At 36.0% G+C, this 24,406-nt stretch overlaps 1 protein-coding gene across 1 annotated transcript in view; it reads left to right on the forward strand.

Moving 5' to 3' along the window:
* Positions 1 to 24,406, forward strand: part of PDE1C (phosphodiesterase 1C) — a 1,522,336-nt gene that overhangs the window by 1,402,566 nt on the left and 95,364 nt on the right. Inside the window, exons 14-16 of the mRNA XM_053715778.1 lie at positions 1,741 to 1,861; positions 4,922 to 5,097; positions 17,199 to 17,468. Coding sequence (XP_053571753.1) covers positions 1,741 to 1,861; positions 4,922 to 5,097; positions 17,199 to 17,468 — 567 coding nt within the window. The remainder of the gene's footprint in view (positions 1 to 1,740; positions 1,862 to 4,921; positions 5,098 to 17,198; positions 17,469 to 24,406) is intronic.

Here is a 24,406-nt window from a genome sequence, read left to right on the forward strand (position 1 = left end):
TACAACCTCAGGGAATTGCCTTTCTATTTATTCTTTCTTGTGATGCCACCGCACAAAATACGACTGTTTGAGAAATAAACAATATATACCCTTGCTGTTTTATGCAACAAAGTAATTTATACTGCTTTTATAATTTTTTAATAGTAGGTACCCATATTTTAAACAGCTTTCCAGTGGATTTGTCTGCACACTTAAATATGAATAGGTCTGTATGAGACAGTGTAACACACTATTTGAGGTCTGTTCTCCAGACCACATTGTAAATCTGTAAACTCATACTTTGGGGACGATTTAACAAGCTGTGAATCGGCCCCAATGCAGCTGTTTCTGCGCGAACCTTCAGGCCTCGCCGGAAACAGCAGTTAAGAAGCAGTGGCCTTAAGAAGTCTGCTCCTTAACTTGTCCTCTGCCTCTGAGGCACCCCCTGCTAGTGGCCGTGAATCTGCAGGGGGCAGCATTGCACAAGCAGTTCACCAGAACTGCTTGTGCAATGCTAAATGCTGATAGCGTATGCTGTCGGCATTCAGCGATGTCTGGCGGACATGATACACTACAGCGTATTATGTCTGGCAGACATTGATAAATCGGCCCCTAAAATTGAAAAATGAGGCTGTACAAATCTCTTCCTATGGGAACAACCAGACTCATGGATCTGTAATAAGTTTGTCATGTCTAACACGTAAAGAGGGTCTGTTATATTAAAATCACTAAAATGTTATAACTATAACTAAAGGGACCTTGTAGTGTAAAAAATACACAATCCCTGCAAAGGGGAAGCACATAAGTAAAGCTATGCCCTGGAGCTGCAAATACTCTTGTGCTGAACACAGGCAGGTTAAAAATAGAATTTTTTGCAGCAGTTCAAAAAATATGTTGTGCTTTGGAAAATGGATGTGCGCTGATACCTCTTTGTTTGTGTAATTACTGGGTCATATTGGCAGCACACCCAGATGTGGATTTAAACTTTTTGTAAGGTGTGCTAAAAAACAAATTTTGTATTTGTGTGTATATATATATATATATATATATATATATATATATAATATTATTATTATTATTTTACTTTTTATACAATTTTATCTTCATATTTTGAAATTACATTGTATATTGACTGAGATTTTACATTTTTTCCCGTGGTTTTAGCACAATTTTTTTTTCTTTCATGATTCGGATAGAGAATAAAATGTTTAAACAACTTTCCAACTTACTTCTATTATCAAATGTGCTTTGTTCTTTTAGTATTCTTTGTTGAAGAAGCACCAATGCACTAATAGGAGCTAGCTGAACACATCAGGTGAGCCAAAAGAATGAGGCATAAATGTGCAGCCACCAATCAGCAGCTCTTGGGCCTACCACTATGAATCCTTTTCAGCAAAGGATACCAAGAGAACAAAACAAATTAGATAATAGAAGTAAATTGGAAAGTTGTTTAAAATCCAATGCTCTATCTGAATCATGAAAGAAAAACAGTACAATATTAGGAAAACAAATAAATGTGCACAACTGACATTGCAGTATACTTGGTAAATATCTAATAAGAACAACCACTTAAACTGTATGAGCATAGCTTCCATCAGCTTAAAAAACAGAAACTAAAATGAATTTTTTAAATGTCACCTGTTAAATGGAATAAAGAAAAAAAAATGTATGTCCTTTTAAATATAAATTTAACAATGGCTTATAAGTGTTATTCAAAAATCTAAGTAAAAATATATTATTATAAGTAAATCTGTTTTTTAGGTTTTATCGATTTCATTGTGGAACCCACTTTCACTGTGCTGACTGATATGATAGAGAAAATTGTATTGCCACTTATTGATGAAGCATCACGGTCAGGTCTAACGGGATTTAGACGTTCTAGGTAAGTTTGAGGTCTTTGGTTCTAAATAATGAATTAGTCATAAAAGATTAGTGTTTTTGTTGCAAAAAATAATCAAGTACAGTGGGGCAAAAAAAGTATTTAGTCAGCCACCAATTGTGCAAGTTCTCCTACTTAAGAAGATGAGAGAGGCCTGTAATTTTCATTATAGGTATACCTCAACTATGAGAGACAAAATGTGGAAACAAATCTAGACAATCACATTGTCTGATTTGGAAATAATTTATTTGCAAATTATGGTGGAAAATAAGTATTTGGTCAATATCAAAAGTTCATCTCAATACTTTGTTATATATCCTTTGTTGGCAAAGACAGAGGTCAAACGTTTTCTGTAAGTCTTCACAAGGTTGTCACACACTGTTGCTGGTATGTTGGCCCAATCCTGCATGCAGATCTCCTCTAGAGCAGTGATGTTTTGGGGCTGTCGCTGGGCAACACAGACTTTCAACTCCCTCCAAAGGTTTTCTATGGGGTTGAAATCTGGAGACTGGCTAGGCCACTCCAGGACCTTGAAATGCTTCTTATGAAGCCACTCCTTCGTTGCCCAGGCAGTGTGTTTGGGATCATTGTCATGCTGAAAGACCCAGCCATGTTTCATCTTCAATGCCCTTGCTGATGGAAGGAGGTTTGCACTCAAAATCTCACGATACATGGCCCCATTCATTCTTTCATGTACACGGATCAGTCGTCCTTTTCCCTTTGCAGAGAAACAGCCCCAAAGCATGATGTTGCCACCCCCATGCTTCACAGTAGGTATAGTGTTCTTTGGTTGCAACTCAGCATTCTCTCTCCTCCAAACACGACGAGTTGTGTTTCTACCAAACAGTTCTACTTTGGTTTCATCTGACCATATGACATTCTCCCAATCCGCTTCTGGATCATCCAAATGCTCTCTAGCATACTTCAGATGGGCCCGGACATGTACTGGCTTAAGCAGGGGGACACGTCTGGCACTGCAGGATCTGAGTACCTGGCGACGTAGTGTGTTACTGATGGTAGCCTTTGTTACGTTGGTCCCAGCTCTCTGCAGGTTATTCACTAGGTCCCCCCGTGTGGTTCTGGGATGTTTGCTCACCGTTCTTGTGATCATTTTGACCCCAAGGGGTGAGATCTTGCGTGGAGCCCCAGATCGAGGGATATTATCAGTGGTCTTGTATGTCTTCCATTTTCTAATTATTGCTCCCACAGTTGATTTCTTCACACCAAGCTGCTTGCCTATTGCAGATTCAGTCTTCCCAGCCTGGTGCAGGTCTACAATTTTGTTGCTGGTGTCCTTCGACAGCTCTTTGGTCTTCACCATAGTGGAGTTTGGAGTGTGACTGTTTGAGGTTGTGGACAGGTGTCTTTTATACTGATAACAAGTTCAAACAGGTGCCATTAATACAGGTAATAAGTGGAGGACAGAGGAGCCTCTTAAAGAAGAAGATACAGGTCTGTGAGAGCCAGAAATCTTGCTTGTTTGTAGGTGACCAAATACTTATTTTCCACCATAATATGCAAATAAATTCTTTCCAAATCAGACAATGTGATTGGATTTGTTTCCACATTTTGCCTCTCATAGTTGAATTATATCTATGATGAAAATTACAGGCTTCTCTCATCTTCTTAAGTGGGAGAACTTGCACAATTGGTGGCTGACTAAATACTTTTTTGCCCCACTGTATATTATATATGTATTTAACATTGTGTTAACCCCTTCCACCCCATGAATATGTTTGTACGTCCAGTGGTACTTTGCTTTTAAGTACCAATAAAACGTAGATACACATCCATGTGGTTTCCTCAGCATTTCTGTTGCTGGACGGTACATTTTATAACACAGGCTTTAAGTCTGATGCTGATGTCTTCAGTCTGCCGATTAGGAAATGCAAATTAAAGGTCTAAAATTGTTTGTTCAAGAATAAAGAAAAAACAAAAACTATTTTTACATAATAAAGGAATATAGTAATCTGAATGCTACACACAGGGAACAAAAATAGGCCAAGCATTTTAAGGAAGAACAGACCACTCCCACCCATACCTTCTGTTGTTTAACCATACCCCTAAACTGACAAGTATAGTGTACTAGTTTGATTTATTAAAACATTTAAGGTTTATAAGATTCTAAAGTTACTGTATTTTTTATTGGCTGTCATTAAGTAGTAAATGTAATTTAAATGGAATTTTAATGAAAAACAATCAGAAGCTATTTAAAGGGACACTAAACCCAAAAATGTTCTCTTATGGTTCAGGTAGAGAATACAATTTTAAGCAATATTCCCATTTACTTCTATTATCTAATTTGCTTTATTCTTCAGATATCCTTTGTTGAAGAAATAGCAATGCACATGGGTGAGCCAATCACACAAGGCATCTGTGTGCAGCCACCAATCAGCAGCTACTGAGCCTATCTAGATATGCTTTTCAGCATAGGATATCAAGAGAATAAAGCAAATTAGATAATAGAAATGAATTAGAAAGTTGTTTAAAATTACATGCTTTTTCTAAATCATGAAAGAAAAAAAAGTGGGTTTCATGAACCTTTAAGTTCACATTTAAATAGAGAATAATCGCTTATTGCACTCCAGCCTGTATATTTACAGTCTCAAAATAACAATGCTGGTGGCGGGACTGGCCCTGACCTGGCTCACAGACACAGCAATGCAGTGAGAGGCAGGACAGGGCTGGCCATACATAATTCACAAATAATAATGCTGGTGACTGGTTGAGTCTAAACAGAGCTGGCCCCAGCTGTAGAATACAAAAGACACATGAACACTTCTGAGCTCAAAGAGTCCACCTAGGTTAACTCTTCAACAAAGGACACCAAGAGAATGAATCAAATTTGATAAAAAAAATACAATATTTGTCTAAATTGTGGAGTTTTATTTTTGATATTACTGTATTTTAAATCACATTCTAGAATACAGGAGCATTGCAAATGAGGATAGACAAAGGTTAAAGTTGATTAATTAATATTTCTTCAGAAATTTCTCTCTGCAATTTTAGTTGTTTACCTAATAAAAAGTATTGTTTTGTTTGTTTTTTTGTTTTACTTTGCAGTTTAAACAGCATCACCCCCTCAGAAGTTAAAAGGTCAAGTGTGAAGAGTACTGGATCAGAAGGAAGTGCCTCTTTGAACTGTTCAATACTCACTGTGGACTTCAAAATTTTTAGATGTTCCTGGTATGAGGTTGTACAACAGAACAGAGAGAAATGGAAGGCACAAGCAGCCAAAGGTAACTTCAAATTAATATTTCATAATGGTCAAGTGTATAAAAAAAAGCAGCAACATATCATTTATAATAAAGGGACGTAAAAGTGCTGTATTGTAATCGTCCCCTATGTTTTTAACTTTTGCAAAGGGATTAAAGACATAGTTACAGTAAGCTTAGGCACACCAGTGCTCAACTGGGAGGTAGCTGAATACATCTGATGAGGCAATGACCAGCTATTACCCAGTAGTTCATTACTGCTGTTCAGCATATCTACATACTGTATGCTTTTCAATAAAGGATACCAAGAAAACAAAAAACTTAACAGTTAATGTGAATTTAAAATTGCCTTAAAATTACATGCTTTATCTAAGTCATTAAAGGGACAGTGAATGCAAAAAATAATCTTACATAATTCTGCACATAGTGCAGAATTATGTAACATTATCTTAGAGACAGGTTTAAAAATCAAAAGATTTTAGAGATTTTACCCCTCAAAGTTAAACTTACCTGTTCTCTTCTTCAGGATCTTCTGATCGTGTCTTCTTTTTCAAAAGCGATTCGCGTGCGCTATTGAACTGAATGTAGCCTGCTCCCACTCTGTTTTGGTAGCTGGAGCGCGCTACATTCAGTTCAATAGCGCGTTTGGGGCGTTTGCATTGCACCTCACCTGTAATACCAGCTCACATTTCGTAAGCTGGTAATACAAAGTGGAGAGCAAATATCGCTTTCGGCTATAATCTGGCCCTATAGGTTTAATATCAGAATATAATATTGATCACAGCGAGATGTATTTGAAGCACAAGGCAATATTCACCTCCTGGTTAAGGATCCCATAGGGTACTGAAATAAAATCATAAACATTTGGAAAATGTATATTTTGCTGATGTCTTCTAAATCTATAACTTGAAATATACATTTTCCAGTCAACAGTAAATGTCCATTTAATGCAATAATGCTGATGTCTGTAATCAATCTGACTGTTAAATAGACATTAAACACTTTGAGATTGTAATATAAAGTCTTTAAATATTCATTGTAACAAAAAAATTCAATAAACTTTCATTTGTTATTCGTCCCACTATTCCTGAAAATTACATCTGAACATTATGGGGCCTATTTATGATGGCGTGAGCGGACATGATACGATATAGCGGATCATGTCTGCTGCACATCGATAAATGCTGACAGCATACGCTCTCAGCATTTATCATTGCACCAGCAGTTCTTGTGAACTGCTGGTGCAATACCGCCCCCTGCAGATTTGCGGCCAATCGGCCACTAGCAGGGGGTGTCAATCAACCCGATCGTATTCTGTTGATTTCTATCTGCTACCTCAGAGCAAGCGGACAGGTTATGGAGCAGCGGTCTTTAGCTTCCATACAGAGCTTGGTAAATATGCCCCTATGAGTTTTTTAATTCTCAGAACTGGAAATGCACATTGTAGACTTGACAAGGTTAATCTGCCACATATATGTCCCTCACATGCCTCAGCAGAGGTGATAAGATATTGCAAAACAATGCATGCTTTGCTTAATAAAATGACAGTGGCAAATCTGGGTTGGATCCTCGAAATAGGACAAGTGGTGGGGAGACTTTAAAAATTGAAGCAAAGTGTTAGTATATTCTTAAAGTTTTCACATTTGTCCTGTATGTTAGTTCATTAAAAGGACTACAGAAAATGAATGTGATTACAAGATGTTTATGTCCCTTTAATAAGCTTTGACATTTTGCGATGTTTCCTTCATAAAATAGTCTTTATTCTATCCTTCCTTTCAGGTTTATCATAAGCAATAGGGTATTTGTGTTCATTTATTGCATTGTATAGTGTAATATGGTTTACGAAAACCAGAGTCATTTATAGCATATGCTACAACCATTAATTATGTAGTCAAATAGCTATCTAGATTACTTCGATAAGTGTTCTGTTATATACCAGGTGCCTATTTTCTATTCAGAGTTGGATTCTTTCTAATACATTAAACATTTCTGAAACTAAAGCATTGAAAGTTTTTAAATAAAATCCATTCATTAGGACCATGCATACAAAGCAGCCTGGTACTACACATATCATATATTAGTATGATTACCACTTAACCTGCATAATGTTCTCATAATTAGTATTATTTAAATAAAAGCACTTTTGAGGTTGCTTAACCTTGGAGTAGTCACATGATTTTGCCAATGGAAGGCCCCTAGTTGGTCTGTAATGCACATAAAGGTTAACTTCTTTAAAAGGACACTGAACCCCAATTTTTTATTTCATGATTCAGATAGAGCATGCAATTTTAAGCAACTTTCTAATTTACTCCTATAATCATTTTTTTCTTTGTTCTCTTGGTAGCTTTATTTGAAAAAGCAGGAATATAAATCTTACGAGCTGGCCCATTTTTGGTTTAGTACCCTGGATAGCGCTTGCTGATTTGTGCGTACATTTGGAGTTCCTGAAGGGGGGGGACACTATGCTACAAAAAATTATTAAATTAAATTAAAAAAAAAAAACATTTTACAGGTACTGGCAGACAACTGCCAGTACCTAAGATGGCGGCTAATAGTTAGGAGGGGGAGGTTTAAACACTGTTTGGGGGGGGGGGTCAGGGAGGTTGGGGGTAAGGGGGGATCCTACACTGCAGAAAATATAAAAATATGAATTAGACATGTGCGAGTCATTTCGGATCGGTTCGGAAATTCGGCCGAATTCGTAAAATTCGGGATTCGGATCGATCCGAATTTCCGAATTAAAATACTGCCGAATCTGCAGAATAAATCCGAATTAGTTTGGATTTATTCGGATTTATTCAGTAGATTCGGCTGGCCATGGATTACACTAGTATTGTACAGTATATTAGGTTATATCACTCTGCTATGGGTTACACCTAATATACTGTACATAATACTAGTCTAATCCCACCTAACACTTACCGAAATTCCAAATTTCCGAACCGAATCGAACCAGCCGAATTTCTTCGAATCTGAATGAATCCGAAACAAATCCAAACTGAATCGATTCAAATTTCTCCGAATTCGAATCGGTCCGAACCGAAATTCGAAAAATTCCAAATCGATCCGAACCGAACCAAATTTTTTCGCCATGCACATATCTAATATGAATATATTTTTTATTTTTTTTAAAAAAGCCTTAGATTTTCATCTGTCAGTACTTAAAGGGACACTGAACCCAATTTTTTTCTTTTGTGATTCAGATAGAACATGCAATTTTAAGCAACTTTCTAATTTACTCCTATTATCATTTTTTCTTTGTTTTCTTGCTATCTTTATTTGAAAAAGAAGACATCTAAGATTTTTTTGGTTCAGTGCAGCACTTTTTATTGATGGATACATTTATCCACAAAATAGCAAGGACAACCCAGGTTATTCACCAAAAATGGGCCGGCATCTAAACTTACATTTTCATTTCAAATAAAGATACCAAGAGAATGAAGAAAAATTGATAATAAGAGTAAATTAGAAGGTTGCTTAAAATTTCATGCTCTATCTGAATCAAGAAAGAAAAAAATTTGGGTTCAGTGTCCCTTTAAGAAGGGGATGACCAGTGGTGGCAGAGGGAGGGCAGAGAGCTGTTTGTGAGGGATCAGGGGTTAAGAAGTGTCAGAGGGGAGGCTGGTCTCTACACTAAAGCTAAAATTAACATTTTAAGTGACATAATTAACCCCTTTACTGCCAGGAATAATAAAAGTATGGTGCGCAGCTGCAATTAGCGGCCTTCTAATTACTAAAAAGCAATGGCAAAGTCATATATGTCTGCTATTTCTGAACAAACGGGATCCCAGAGAAACTTTTACAATCATTTGCACCATGATTACACAAGCAGCATGTAAATAATTTCAGTGAGAAACCGAAAGTTTCACCGCATTTGGGGGTGAAATGGTGGCATGAAATATACCAAAATGGGCCTAGATTATTACCTTGGGTTTTCTACTTAAAAAATATATATATAGTTTTGACAGTTACATAAAAAAAAATCAAGGCTTTATTTCTGTTTAAATGGAGTAACAGCAAAAATGCTAAAAAACGCTCCAGTATTCTGGGCAAGTTTTTCTCTTAAAGTCCCAGTAGTGAAGGGGTTAAATGACCTTAATGGGACATGAAACCAAGAATATTTCTTTCTTGATTCAGATAGAACATCAGTTTTAAACAACTTTCCAATTTACTTCTATTATCAGATACGCTGTTCTCTAAGGGTCATGAGCAGCAAAGCCCTACTGGTAGCTAGCTGCTGATTGGTGGCTGCCCATACAGTGGCGGCTCTCTTTTAAAAACCACGCCCCTTTTAGCATGCCATTTTAAAAGCCACACCCCTTTGCAAAAGTCACGCCCCTCAAATGGCCCCACCAATTTCAACCAGCAGTGTTTTTGGTCATTGTCTTCTTGAAATATCCAGCCACTGCCTGGGGGTAACTTCAACTGAAGTTTGTGACTGATTCCTCAACATTATTCTCAAGTATCTGCTGATATTGAGTGGAATCCATGAGACAATCAACAATATTACCAGTAGTACAGGTCTTTGGAGGTGGTCTGTGGGCTGTTTTTGACCGTTCTCAACATCCTTTGCCTTTGCCTCTGGCCCTCTCTGATATTTTACTTGCCCTGCCACTTCTGTCCTTAACAAGAACTGTGCCTGTGGTCTTACATATCCTCACCATGCATTGCTCACTTTGTTCCTCACAGTGGACACAGACATCTTAAATCTATGAATGCATAATCTTCAGTACAGCCATGTTCACGTGCGACAGTGCACAAATGGAGGAGCCTACACTACCTGCCCATGTCAAGTCTTAAAATATACATGATGGTGCTCAGTTAAATTATATAATAACATATATATATATATATATATATATATATATATATATATATATATTAACCAAATGATTAATTAAAGCTGCAAAATAATAAGAATATTGAATGTACATTTATGAAAACATATATATTCCTGGATTTAAAGAACCTTCCACTTTATAGAGAAATACAACCACATTTCAATTACTGTTGCCCCAGCCCCCAGTGTTCGATATTAGGCAATGCAACCAAAGGCCTTGGCAACATGAAGATAAATACACCAACATTTTACTTTCTAGTACAAAAGAAGATTTTTTCTATTACACTAGTGCTTAATAATTTACTTCAAAGGTAAACATTAAAACAATGTTTATAACTCAAGTACAAGTTTTGTAAATCAAGTCAATCCGCCTGTCTTTTTTTGAGGCAAATAAATCAATAACATTTTCGTTGAATTTAGGAATGTCATTTATCAATTGTTTTTCAATTGTTAGCATGGCTAGAGTGGTCAGTCTTTCCTCAGTCATGGTGCTCCTTAGAAATGTCTTAACTTGTTTTAAAGTTGAGAAACATCTCTCAGCCTCAGCAGTTGTCACGGGAATAGTTGAAATAATTTGCAACAGTTTGTAGGTCTCCGAGAAAGTACTGTCCAAGTTATTTTCAATTATAAACTGTAGAAGACTAATGGCACCATTCATGTTTCTGAAATCTGGTCTTCTGTAAATTACTCCTAGTTCAGTTTTCAGGCGATCTTTCTGTAATGTGTGATAAACAGCTGATGTTTGGTCAAGAAGCTGATTTGGAAAAATGTTCTCGTAATCCGCAAATTTTTCCGTTTGCAGGAGAGAAACAGCCGAGTAGTGAGTTATAAAAGAAAATCTATCTTTTACTTGATTTGTGATAACATCGCATATCTCTTTAGCTGCCACAGTCTGAGCAATGTGAATATTTTCTCTCTTCCTTTTCCTAGATGTTTCCTCTGTTTCTGATATCGTCATGGTCACTGTGTCCATTCTATTCCTTTCGTTTTCCATTGTCTGCTGGAAAGTGTTAATATGTTTTCTAATAAGTGCCGCATCTGTTTGTGTTTTCTGAAGTTGGTTGTATAACACATCTACATGTGGCATAATATTGTGGAAAACTGTAAGCCAAAACACGAATACCGAGTCTTGTAACATACACCGAATAGCCCCTGCTTGATTTATAGCTATTTCTTTTTTCGATGTTGATTTTTTTTTTTCCATGCATTCAATTAACTGTTCCCTGTTTTCAAAAACTGTATTGACGGTTCGACTCTTGAAATTCCACCTGGTGGCTGAACCATGAGGTATCCTTCTTCTAACAGTTTCATCTAGAATAGCTATCCTTTGTGGTGAGTTACTAAAAAAGTTAGTAATGTCACTTAGATTTGAAAAAAATACTCGAACTTGTTGATTTTGACTGCTTGCTTGGCTGACAATTAAATTGAGCTGATGTGCGTAGCAATGCACAAAATGTAGGTACGTTTAATTATAGCCTGAACACCTGCATGCTGACCACTCATCACGCTTGCACCGTCGTAACTCTGCGATATCAGTTTCTCTGGGTTGTCTATAACTTTTTCCAAAGTAGCTTGAATACACGTAGCTAAAGATTCTGCATCATGTCCAGCTGGATTAGTGAATTCCCAGAATCTCTCAACCGGTTGTCCATTACCTATAATGTATCTAAAAACAACAACCAATTGGAAGGCAGATGAAACATCAGTAGTTTCATCTGCTATCACTGCTACAAAACTTGCGTTTGAGATTTCCTTCTTTATTTGGTTCTGGCAAACAGTAAGCATACAGTCTAATAAATCGTTTTGAATTTCTTTTGACGTTCCTTTAAAAACAGTGGCACTAGCGAGATGTTCTTTTAGAGATGCATCAAGCTCTGCTGAGAAGTTTATAAGACCTCTGAAAATGCCTGGATTTAAAGAATCATCGCGTTCGTCATGTCCTCGAAGTGCAAGCTCAAATGCGCCGCAAAATAAAATACAATTAATTATTTTGGAAAGAACATAGCGATTTTTCGTTACTTGCTCATTATGTTTTTTAATATTCAAGCGATATGCACTGTCAAGTTGTTGCTGAATATCAACCCTTCCTAGCAAATTAAACTCTAATGTGGAGTTTAAATGTGATTGGGAGCAATTATGTTTATTTGTTTTTTGACTTAAATGTGATAAATCGGCGACACCATAACTCACCCAGCTTGAATCCCCACTTTGTTTTGCAAACAGTAGACAATAAAAACAAAAGAGCCTGTTTGATAATTCACAACCACAAATCCATGGATATTTATCATATACCTCGGGTTTGAATTCTCTTTTGTAATCTCTAGTTTTACATTTTGTCACCTGGGTAAGGTTAAGCATAGGTGTTGGCCTGAGCATTTTAATTTAAATTTTTCTTTCAATGGGCAACGTTGAAAAATGTAATTGCTTTAGCTCAGACACACTAATTTTACTAAGTACCATCTTAACTGTTAGTTTACACACAAAGAACAGTCCTTTGCTCTTATCTAATATATAACTTGTATGTAGGTAGCTCTGCAGCTGTTAGAAAATATACAACTCAACTTGAAGTAATAGTTTAATAGTTTGGCGGTTGTTATCTAATATATAACTTGTAGGTAGGTAGCTCTGCAGCTGTTAGAAAATATACAACTCAACTTGCAGTAATAGTTTAATAGTTTGGCGGTTGTTATGTAATATATAACTTGTAGGTAGGTAGCTCTGCAGCTGTTAGAAAATATATTAAAAGTTTAATAGTTTTGTGGTTGTTATGTAATATATAACTTGTAGGTAGGTAGCTCTGCTGCTCTGCAGCTGTTAGAAAATATACAACTCAACTTGAAGTAATAGTTTAATAGTTTGGCGGTTGTTATCTAATATATAACTTGTAGGTAGGCAGCTCTGCTGCTGTTAGAAAATATATTAAAAGTTTAATAGTTTGGCGGTTGTTATGTAATATATAACTTGTAGGTAGGTAGCTCTGCAGCTGTTGGAAAATATACAACACAACACTAGTAGGCAACGGCAAGTAGTTTTGCAGTGCCGGTTGTTATAAAATATATTGCAGCTGTTAGAAAATATCAACTACAACTAATAGGTAATATCTTATAATAATTATAATAATATAGCTCACTAGAGATAAAAAAAAAATCTTAAATATGTCAGTTTACTGCCTAATTTTAGTATCGGCAGCAGCACAGCAGTTTTTAAAAAAAAAAACTTGTACCTTTTTTTTTGCTAAACTTCTAATTGCAATCTGCTAATTAATCTGCTAAAATACTTAAATTAAATGTATTAATGGTAAGCAACCGTGACAGCCGTCAACGGTCAACAACTAGTATCTGCAGCAGCACAGCAGTTAACTGTTTTTTTTTTTTTTTAAAAACTTTGTTCTTTTTTTGCAAAACTTCTAATTGCAATCTGCTAATTAATCTGCTAAAATACTTAAATTAAATGTATTAATGGTAAGCAACAGTGACAGCCGTCAACGGTCAACAACTAGTAGTATCAACAGCAGCACAGCAGTTAACTGCTTTTTTTTCAAAAAAACTTTTACCTTTTTTTGCAAAACTTCTAATTGCAATCTGCTAATTAATTAATATGCTAAAATACTTAAATGTATTAATGGTAAGCAACCGTGACAGCCGTCAACGGTCAACAAGTAGTATCAGCAACAGCACAGCAGTTAAATGCTTTTTTTAAAATAAAAAAACTTTTATCTTTTTTTCCAAAACTTCTAATTGCAATCAGCTAATTAATTAATCTGCTAAAATACTTAAATGTATTAATGGTAAGAATAAGAAACCGTGACAGCCGTCAACGGTCACAACTAGTATCAGACAGCAGCACAGCAGATGTTAACTGCTTTTTTTAAAAAAACTTTTAACTTTTTTTGCAAAACTTCTAATTGCAATCTGATAAAATCTGCTAAAAAATATTATTTTATTATTCCCAAATTACTCCACTAGTCCACTAAAGAACTCCTTACCTAAGTACTCTAATCTGACTGTCTGAGATACTGTATCTGTTTTTTTAAGCAAAAATAAAAATGACATTTTTTTTTCTCACACACACAAACTAATAAGCTGCAGGCCTGCAGCAAAATATATTTTTTTAAGACAAGATTCCTCGGACCTCCCTACCCTGTCTGACTCTGTCCCTGACCTTGGCCTTCCTTCCCTATCTAATGTCTGATCTAACTAACTCAGTCTCTGACTGCGAGTCAACAATAGTCACAGACTCAGTGAGGCAGCACTGCAGTAACCAATGTAGAAATTAGTATGTAGATTCAGATTGTTTTTGTTTTACAGAAGAAGAGAGGCAAGTTGTACACAGAGCTCTTAAACAATGCGATTTTCGCGCCGTTGAGGGGGAGGAGCCTTGTAGGGGCCATCACGTGTACGCAGCAGTGTATCAGAGGCGAGCTCAGGCAGACTGTGGGAGGAGGCAGAGCACAGGCTGAAGTGAATCGCACACTTCAGCCTGTGCGGTTAAGGCTCTATTACAGTCGCCGGGCTGGGAGGAGCTACGCCTGCACAGTGATGCATAGAGATCACTGTGCAGGATAGGGGCTCTCTGTTCGCACGTGCGAACAGGTTTAGGATAGGAGTGGTCAGGTGACTGGCATGGGCGTGACGGCGCGCGGCGCACAAGAGACAGTAGCCGCAGTGCCTGGGGCTGGGCTGGCTGGTCGGGAGAAATCAGGAGGAGGAGACTGACTGATGCGGTGTGGGTTTGCCTGGTGGTGACGTCAGTGCAGCAGTCTGGGCTCTGCTCTGTCGTCCGGCGTCCGCCCGGTCCTAGCTCCCCTCCTGTTTGAGTTAAATACATGATGTGATGATATTATACACAACACAGCCTGTCTGAGAGCCTGCCTTTAAGCCTTAACTTTATTATACCTACATTATGTGCTGAAATGATTATTTATGACACAATAATAATAAAATTATATATTTTTTTTTGGCTTTTTTTTTTCCTCTTTGCCCCTCTTGCCCCAGGGGGTTCACGTGCGACTATGCACAAATGGAGGAGCCTCCACTGTGCCCATATATGCTTCTTGTCATTGGTTTGACCAATGTGTTTAGCTAGCTCCCTTTGGGGCATTGTGCTCTTTCAAGACAGGATACCAAGAGAATGAAGCAAATCTAATCATAGAAGTCAATTGGAAAGTTATTTAAAATTGAACGCTCTGTCTGAATCATGAACAAATTGGAAGGAATATCTGTCCCTTAGAGTACTAATTGTCACTTGTACTTAATGGGACAATAAAGTGGAAATTAAACTTATATGTATTGGATAGAGCATGACATTTTAAACAACTTTACAGTTTACTTCAATTATCAATTTTGCTTAGTTCTCTTGGTATCCTTTGTTAAAGAGTAACCATAGGTGAGCTCAGGAGCATGTACGTGTCTTTAGCCATCAATGTTTGCAACAATGTTTATAGCAATGTTATACATAGTTATAATAACTTCTGCCATATAATGCTGCAGACACTGTGACAACAGAGTTTGCAACTATATATAACATTGTTTTAAGCATTTTTGGAAACAGTTGCCTGATGGATAAAGACATGTGCACGCTACTGAGCTCACTTAGGATAACTCTTTAACAAAGGATACCAGGAGAAGTAAGCGAAATTAATAATAGAAGTAAATTGGAAAGTTATTTAAATTTGTGAAAACAGATTAAACATTTAGATGTACCTGAATGACTAAATGATGTTTACCATAACTCAGTATATATTACTTTAAAGAATAATTAAACTCAAAAAGCTGTCATACTTACTGTTATTAAACATGCAAAATATTTTTTGTATGAATATGGCTACATTAAAGGGACATTAGCCTCCTGGGCACAACTACAATAAAATAGTATAATACTCACCATGCTATTGTTTTGCCTCCTGCGCCTGTAGCTGTCTTCAATGCCATTCTCTTATTTTAACCGCTTATTGATGTCAGTTACGTAAAGGGATATTCTTTGCACAGAAACATATTTGCAATATTTATGTATTGGCAAAAAAAATTCTAATAAAATTGATCGCTGTTTTAGTGTTAACATTTTTCTCTGCACGTGCATGTGAAGAATAGCAAGATATTCTCAGTGCACCAGCATTTTAAATATTGCAGCTGCTCAGAGCACCAGTGGGGCTTGTATCATGTCAGCAATTAACAAACTGAGTCATTACCAGACGGTACAAGCACCTTAGGCTCTCTAAGCAAGTGCTGTGTTTCAAAAGTGTATGCACCGTGCACCAGCATTTTAAACAGCTATGGCTTTTATTAGAAGCATTTTGCTAATACATGTATGTAACAAAAAATGCTTATATTCAAAACCGAAATGCATCCATGTGGATTCCAATTATGTCTGGAATGTCCCTTTAAAGGGACATGAAACCCAGATTTTTTATTTCATGATACAGAAAGAGTATGCAATTTTAAACAACTTTCTAATTTACTTCTGTTTTCTAATTTACTTCATTTTCTTGATATTATTTGCTGAAAAGCATATCTAGATAGGCTCATTAGCTGCTGATTGGTGACTGCACATAGATGCCTCGTGTGATGGGCTCACCCATGTGCATTGCTATTTCTTCAACAAAGGATATATAAAAAAATTAAGCAAATTAGATAATAGAAGTAAATTGGAATGTTGTTTAAAATTGTATTCTCTACTTGAATTATGAAATACATTTTTTTGGTTTAGTGTCCCTTTTAATCATCAAATCTTCTAATTGGACCAACTTAGAGCTTAGGCATTCTTGAACTCTGACAGAAGATAGCCTAATTAGTACTAACCATTTGACCTGTGTCCCACATTTTCATGTCCCTTTAAACTGTTTAAATTGAGATTGAACTAGCAGTGTTTGCACACAACTGATCTGCCCCCCCCCCCCCCCCACTGATCTGCCCCCCCCCCCCACATGCATGAATACATTTGGTTTTATTATAAAAATAACATTTAACCCTTTAAGGACCAGCAATATACCCTGTACGTTGCTGGTCTTTCTATGGGTTTGCATTACTAATAGTGCTGTCTCGCTGCCAGCGGCGAGACAGCGCTATTTCTGGTGACCAGAAGGGATAGTATCATAGCGCAGTCCCTCCACTTGTGGCGGAACACCAGCTATTATAAACAAGGAAACCCTTAACAGCTGGCGACATACATGGTACATTGCGGTTCTTAAGGGGTTAAAAAAAAATTAGAAGAAACCTAGAAAAATATTAAATTAACGCACATTTAGTTCTGAAAGTTTCATTCATTATGTTCAATCTTTTTATAACAGATGCAGAAGAAAGGGCTAAAAAAGAAGCAGAAGAAAGTGTTGTAAAGGAAAAAGAAGATAAGAAGACGGAAGAAATTGAGGAAAAACTATTAACATCTAAACAAGAAACAAACAGAGAACCAAATTCCACTGAAAGCAAAACTACAGAATCTAGTCAGGGAAATGTAAACGGGACTCGATTACCAAATGTAAACAGACAACCTTCCTCAGGAGAAAGTCAAAACAAACCAGACAAACCCGGAGAAGACGGCAAACAACAAATACAAAATGGTGAGTCTGTACCAAAATAGAATTAGCATTAGGAGATATTTTTGTGAAACTCTAACAGCCATAAATATATGGGAACAAAAAAACTACTTATATATGTAACTATAATATATATATTTTGATATAAGCTAAAAAAATCAAAGTGTTGTGAAACCCACATTTGTTCTTGATTCTTCATGAATCAGATAGACCATGTCATTTTATACAACTTTCTATTATGACATTTTCTCTGTTCTCTTGGTATTCTTTGCTGGAAAGCAGGGATCAGGGGACGACTGAGAATAACCAGAGCCCCCAGGCAAAATTTAGGCAAGGACCCACCACCTTACCTTATGCCCCACCCTGCCTCGTATGCCCCTCTCTCATCCCACCACCTGCCTACCTCGCCTCTACCAGGGCCCCCAACCTCCAGGGACAGGGCTTCCACAGCCAGGGACCCCATACTCTAGGGTCACCACAGATCCAGCAACCAGAACCCCAACCCTCCTGGGCTGGACTCCACACTACAGGGCCCCAGAGAAACTTACTTCTTAATCAGACACAGGGCACCCAGGCCAGGGACTGGGCACCCACTTTGCCCACTTGTAACTGCTACTAGTACAGCTGTCAGTGCTGCGCTAGCTCCTGATCATCTGTTGCCTGCACCAGCTTACAACCACTAGCGCAGCTGTCAATGCTGCACTGATCTAGCTAATCTTATAACTGGAGGGGCTGTAGATACTCACTGTGTGTATGGTCTCATGCTAACATTTGTCTCCCTGCCACCGCCCACTCCCTCAAAGTCACAATTTTGTGAGCATAAGCAGTATATCTGGGGGGCCCCCTCACATGCCAGGCCCTCTGTCTATTGCCCAATTGCTCATTCCGCCCCTGGCGTGGAAGTAAGCTTAGGAGTGTGCACATGTCAGCCGCACTATATGGCAGCAGTTTTGCAAGAATGTTATACATTTGCAAGAGCACTAGTTGGCAGCACTTGTTCCTGCCATGTAGTGCTCCAGATATGTGCATGCTGCTTACCTAGGTATTTATTCAACAAAGAATACAATGAAAACAATATAAATTGGATTTAAATTGTATTCTCTGTCTAAATCTCAAATAAAAAAATGGGGTTTAATGGCTCTTCAAAATTCAGTGCTAGAACCAATAGTGTTTGTTTTTAATTATAAAGTGTTATGAATTCATCCTTATGCTCTCATATTTATTTGTTGGTTCTTTTACAAGAATAAAGATATTACAAATTGTTCTCTAACTCTTATTAATATGAAGAAGGACCACCAATTATTCAAAAGTTATTGCATAACCCAAAAGTAACATAACAAAGTTTGATGGCATCTGCGGTATAATATAAATAAGTACATGACATTCAATGTATTAATTCCATGCTACATTAAATTCAGATAAAGAATTAAAGGTGGTGTTTTATCCAAAGACTGAAAGTACTAAAATGTTTCACTAAATAGAAAACGTATTATGTAAATGTGATATGTATGGGTGAATAAAAAAACTGTTCTCTATAATTATAAACTCTGAGCCAGTGGTTTCCTAACATATGTAGCCTCAACAATTTTTTAATGTTCATTAAAGCCACAATTAAACATAATGATTCAGACAGAGCATGCAATTTTAAACAACTTTCCAATTTACTTCTATCATACATTATGCTTTGTTCTCTTGATATCCTTCATTGAACAGTAGGTTCAGGAGAAGCAATGCACTATTGAGAGGCTGAGCACAATGGATGAGCCAATGACACGAAGCATATATGTACAGACACCAATCACCAGTTAGCTCCCAGTAGTGCATTACTGTCCCTGAGCCTACTAAGGTAATCTCTTCAACAAAGGATATCACAAGAATAAAACAAATTTGATAATAGAAGTAAATTGGAAAGTTGTTTAAAATTGCATGCTCTATCTGAATAATGAATGTTTGATTTTGAGTTTTCTGTCCCTTTAAATAGTACTATATGTCTATGCTAATGTCATATTTTTTAGGTTTTATTCACTTTATAATGATAAATCTTTAAATTACTGTTTAAAAATAAATAAATATGCATAACAGGAACAAGAAGGAGGCAAAAACAACTAGTAGGAAATCCTGTGAATCCTAGTTCCCAGCACATAATATTAAAGGGACACTGAGCCCAATTTTTTTCTTTCGTGATTCAGATACAGCATTTTAAACAACTTTCTAATTTACTCCTTTTATCAATTTTTCTTCGTTCTCTTGCTTTCTTTATTTGAAAAATAAGGCTATTTTTTGGTTCAGACCATGGAAAGCACTTGTTTATTGGTAGGTGAATTTATCCACCAATCAGCAAGAACAACACAGTGTATTCACCAAAAATGGGCCGGCATCTAAACTTACATTCTTGCATTTCAAATAAAGATACCAAGAGAATTTGATAATAGGAGTATATTAGAAAGTTGCTTAAAATTGCATGCTCTATCTGAATCACGATAGAAAAAAATTGGGTTCAGTGTCCCTTTAATACTTATAATGACTGAAAAGAGGTCACCTTAGAAGTTGCAAATAAATATATGTGAAAGCTATCAGCTATACTGTTGTAACAGAGTTGGAAAACTAAAAATAGAGAAACACACTAATGAGAAGAAAATGAGGGATAATGTGTTAGAAAAAATATAAGAAAGTGTACAGAGAAAAAAAAAAAGAAAAAGAAAAGGAAAAAAAAAAAATTGGTCCAAAAACACATACTCACCATAGCGAATCCATAAAGAGGATGAAAGGACACTACCTTATCTAGGCCATGGGTTAATTAATTTAAAATAAATTTGGTAGCTCATATGTCATATATTCACTCATTGTTGGGTCAATCACTTTTCTAGTGAATAACACATTTTGGTCTGGAATTTAACGACTAATAAAAAAGTAATGTTCCGCATATATTAAAGCCTCAGCTTGAGAAACTGTTATAGGAAACACACAAACTTAAATGTTAAAAAGGGTTGTCAATAAAAATAAAACCATCTGGTAGTCTACAAAGCTGTTGGGTTTTCGTGTGGCACGTGACAAATTACGTCAGGGGAAGGCTGTTTTTAGTTCCTATTCAAGTCTATGAGAGCCTTAACAACTATAATCTTTGCACATTTTCCATTGAGTTTATTAACAGTTTTCACCTTTCTACTATTTTCTGAGAGCCTCTCCTAGGTATAGGGTCCAGTATTCAACCAAACAGTCCAGTATTTTAGCAGACTGTACAGTAAAATCTTCACAAAAATACTGGACACTTAAATATCCAGTTTTTTTAAAGTAACAGAGTTTTAGGTAAATGTAAAATACCTCCTATATCTCAATGCATTACAAATATGAAGCAGAAAAAATAAGTTAGACAAGGAGGTTGCATTACTGGCAACCAGAGGTAAAATTATTGATTTGTATTTTAATGGCAACCAAGGGGTAAATGATTACTTAGTTGTTAAAAAATATACATGGTTGGATCAAGAGTGTGAACTTTTGGGGGGCATTGTGTATCCCCCACTTAGGATCGTGCCTAGACATCTAGAGTGTGTACAGTATTTTTGAGGAGGACAGCTGACACCCCTGCCTAGGTATAAAGTGCAACATTTGCAAAACATGTCAGACACACAAATATTTAATACAATCATAAGAATAATTAAAAAAAAGAAGCTATAAATATTTAATATTTAAATTACTGAAATCCTATTTATTATAGCAATTATTCATAAATCATTACTAAACAAATGTATTGTTTAAAACCATGAAAAGTACAATAGGACTCTCACCTTGTTGAAATAATATTTTCTGTATTGTCCTGTTCTTCCTTCCTGGAGCCGCTTTTTTTTTTTTTTTAAGGGACATGAAACCCCCAAAAAATGTTCATGATTTAGGCAGAGCATTTTTTTGAACAACTTTCCAATATACTTCTATTATTTAATTTGCTTCCTTCTCTTGTCCTCCTTTGCTGAATGGTTTATTTAGGCAAGCTCAGGAGCAGCAGAGAACCTAGGTTCTAGCTGTTGATTGGTTGCTGCATATATATATATATCAATTGTGATTGGCTCACCCATTTGTTCAGTTAGAAACCATTAGTGCATTGCTGCTCCTTCAACAAATGACACCAAGAGAATGAAAAAAAATGATAATAGAAGTAAATTAGAAAGTTGTTTAAAATTGTATTCTCTATCTGAATCATGAAAGAATTTTTTTTGTGTTTCATGTCCTTTTAAGTGTCACAGGGTTGTTCTTCAACCACAATCCAATACTGGAAAAAGCAGCTGACATACTGCAATCACAAGTTAAGATTTCAAGAGCAAAACTATATCTTTATAGCTAAACAACATTCTATGAGACACTATTATCCTTTGAAAAATGATCAAGTTGCTGAATGTTAAATGAAAATGTGAGGGTTACGCTTAACACCTTATGAAATTGTTTTGCAGTTGTAAAATGAAAATATGTAAACTCAGTGAAAAAACTAAGTCAATAACACTGTACAAACACCAAATAGTTTTGATGCTTTGTGTCTCCATGTTAACATCACCAGTGGAAATTCAGGCTTTGGTTTAATTTGTTTGTGTGTATTTTTTAGGTAAAACTTTATACTAAAATAGTGATTATACACTTAAATGCCCATGTTTTTATTCTCCCGTTCTTTTCGCATACATTAACTATGAAACAACAGTATTTGCTTTATTCAATTTTAATGCTATTTGTAATGTACATATTGATATGTTATATAATAATATAATATAAGAAAAAACGTTCTCCAAATTATATTTCTACCGAACTGATTATCAAGTTTAAAAAATTCAAAAACAATGCAAATGTAGCATGACATACATAATTCAGCAGCAATATATTGCTTGTTTTGCTTTAGAAGATGCCAGATAAACTCAAAGGCTCACTTTAAATACTTGTCTTGTCTCGTATTACCTAAATTATGATCCAGTCCAATGATTAATTATTAATACAAAGAGGATTTGGAAATGTTGAACTCGTACAAGAGAGCCTGCAAGCAATAGTTGAAAAGCAGACGTCTTCTGACAGCTGTTTCTTACCCTCTCTGCAATCCTCAAAAATTATTACCCCAGACTGTAACAATCATGTAAGAGCAGGGAGTTGCACAAGCATCTTCTTTAGCAATGATATATGTGGGCAGCACAATGCTGCTTACTCACAGCAATTTTGGGGGACAGGTTCCCTGGTTGGGAACTGTGTTGAACTGGACATTGATAAAGACCCTAAGTCTTCTGTAAACCTTATCTGATATTTTACCATGAGGAAATGAGATACAAAGAGAAGAACATGACGATGATGAGGCAATGCAATTAGGCTAAAAGGTGAGTTAAAAGATGAAGCCAAACAGAATGCTAAGGTTTAAAAGGAGTGAAAATGATTGTTTGTGGTTTAGAAAAAAAAAAATAGAAAATAATTGGATTAGAATCAACATGACCCCAGTGGACCTATTTCATTGTTTCAAGATCTACAAGCTGAGATTTTATCTTCACTGATAAATCTATATGCAGATTAGATTATAAATAAGATTTAATTAAACACATACAAATAACATGTAAGAAATGTCTAAAATAGAAGGGGAGGTGTTTAGTGAAACTGCCTGTTGTTTCTGTACAGGACTGTCTTTTAGGTGAATCTATAAGGATTTATTTATTTTTGTATTTCACAATTGAGGTAAAATATTTATTGCAATTTGCAATTCATATTATATTATATTAGGGGTCAGCAACATATGGCACTAGTGACATGTGTGGCAAAAAGAGTGTTGCACAAAAGGGTAACATGGATTTGGTGCCCTATGTGCCACATTTCTGCCTGGTTGTCAGGTAGTGTGACAACTAGGCTCAGCACTATCTTGCACTTCCCTGTGTAAAAGACAACATACCAAACGCAGAGGAAACTAAAGAAACAGAGTTGCAGCTGGGTGACCGTGGGTATATTAAGGTAAAAGGATGTCTAAATTACTTCATGGCTAAGGGTCTGAAATCTGAGGTCTGATGTTGATATGGGGATTAGGAAAAAAAAACAAATTTACTTTTATTACTAATTTTTTTTTTGTTCTCTTGATATTTTTAGTTGAAAGCAAAACCTAGGAGGTTCATATGCTAATTTCTAAGCCCTTGAAGGCCGCCTCTTTTCTCAGGGCATTTTGACAGTTTTTCACCACTAGAGGGTGTTAGTTCATTTGTGTCATATAGATAACACTGTGCTCACGCACATGTAGTTCAGGTGAGCCAGCACTGATTGGCTAAAATGGATGTCTGTTAAAAGAACTAAAATAAGGGGGCAGTTTGCAGAGGATTAGATACAAGGTAATCACAGAGGTAAAAAGTGTATTTATATAACTGTGTTGGTTGTGCAAAACTAGGGAACTGGTAATAAAGGGATTATCTATCTTTTTAAACAATAACAAGTCTGGTCTAGACTGTCCCTTTAATTAATAAATTAGTTGGGCACAATGTTATTTTGTAGTATTACTTTGACACCACTTTTTTGTTTTGTTTGTTTTTTAATTATAAGTATTTTTACTATAAGGGAATCTTATACAGATCCTAGAGATTAGTTATATGGCTTATACTAGATGCTTCTTATAGCCTTTTTTCACCCCAACCACTTTGTTGAATTCCAGTGTAGAGTTTTATCTATCCTAGAAAAAAGTTAATCATAGTTTCATATTTTAGACAATATGTGATTTATAACTTATTTTATTTGACATGCTATCATTATAGGTGATAAATATAGGCATGTTGTAGTTTCTCATAGATGATTTGTTTTTTGAAGTAAGAGATATGATTCTAAACAAGCAGTATAAATCATGCATGTTATAATAGGCATACTGTCAACAAAAACAACTTTTGAGGAGCTTAATTCCACATTGTAAAATGTTCCAATTAAATGTAAAATTTTATTAATTTTTCCCAATTTGAATTATCATTAGTGTTTTG

The sequence above is a fragment of the Bombina bombina genome, chromosome 5 (genome assembly GCF_027579735.1).
Source record: "Bombina bombina isolate aBomBom1 chromosome 5, aBomBom1.pri, whole genome shotgun sequence".
NCBI classification, from domain to species: Eukaryota; Metazoa; Chordata; class Amphibia; order Anura; family Bombinatoridae; genus Bombina; species Bombina bombina.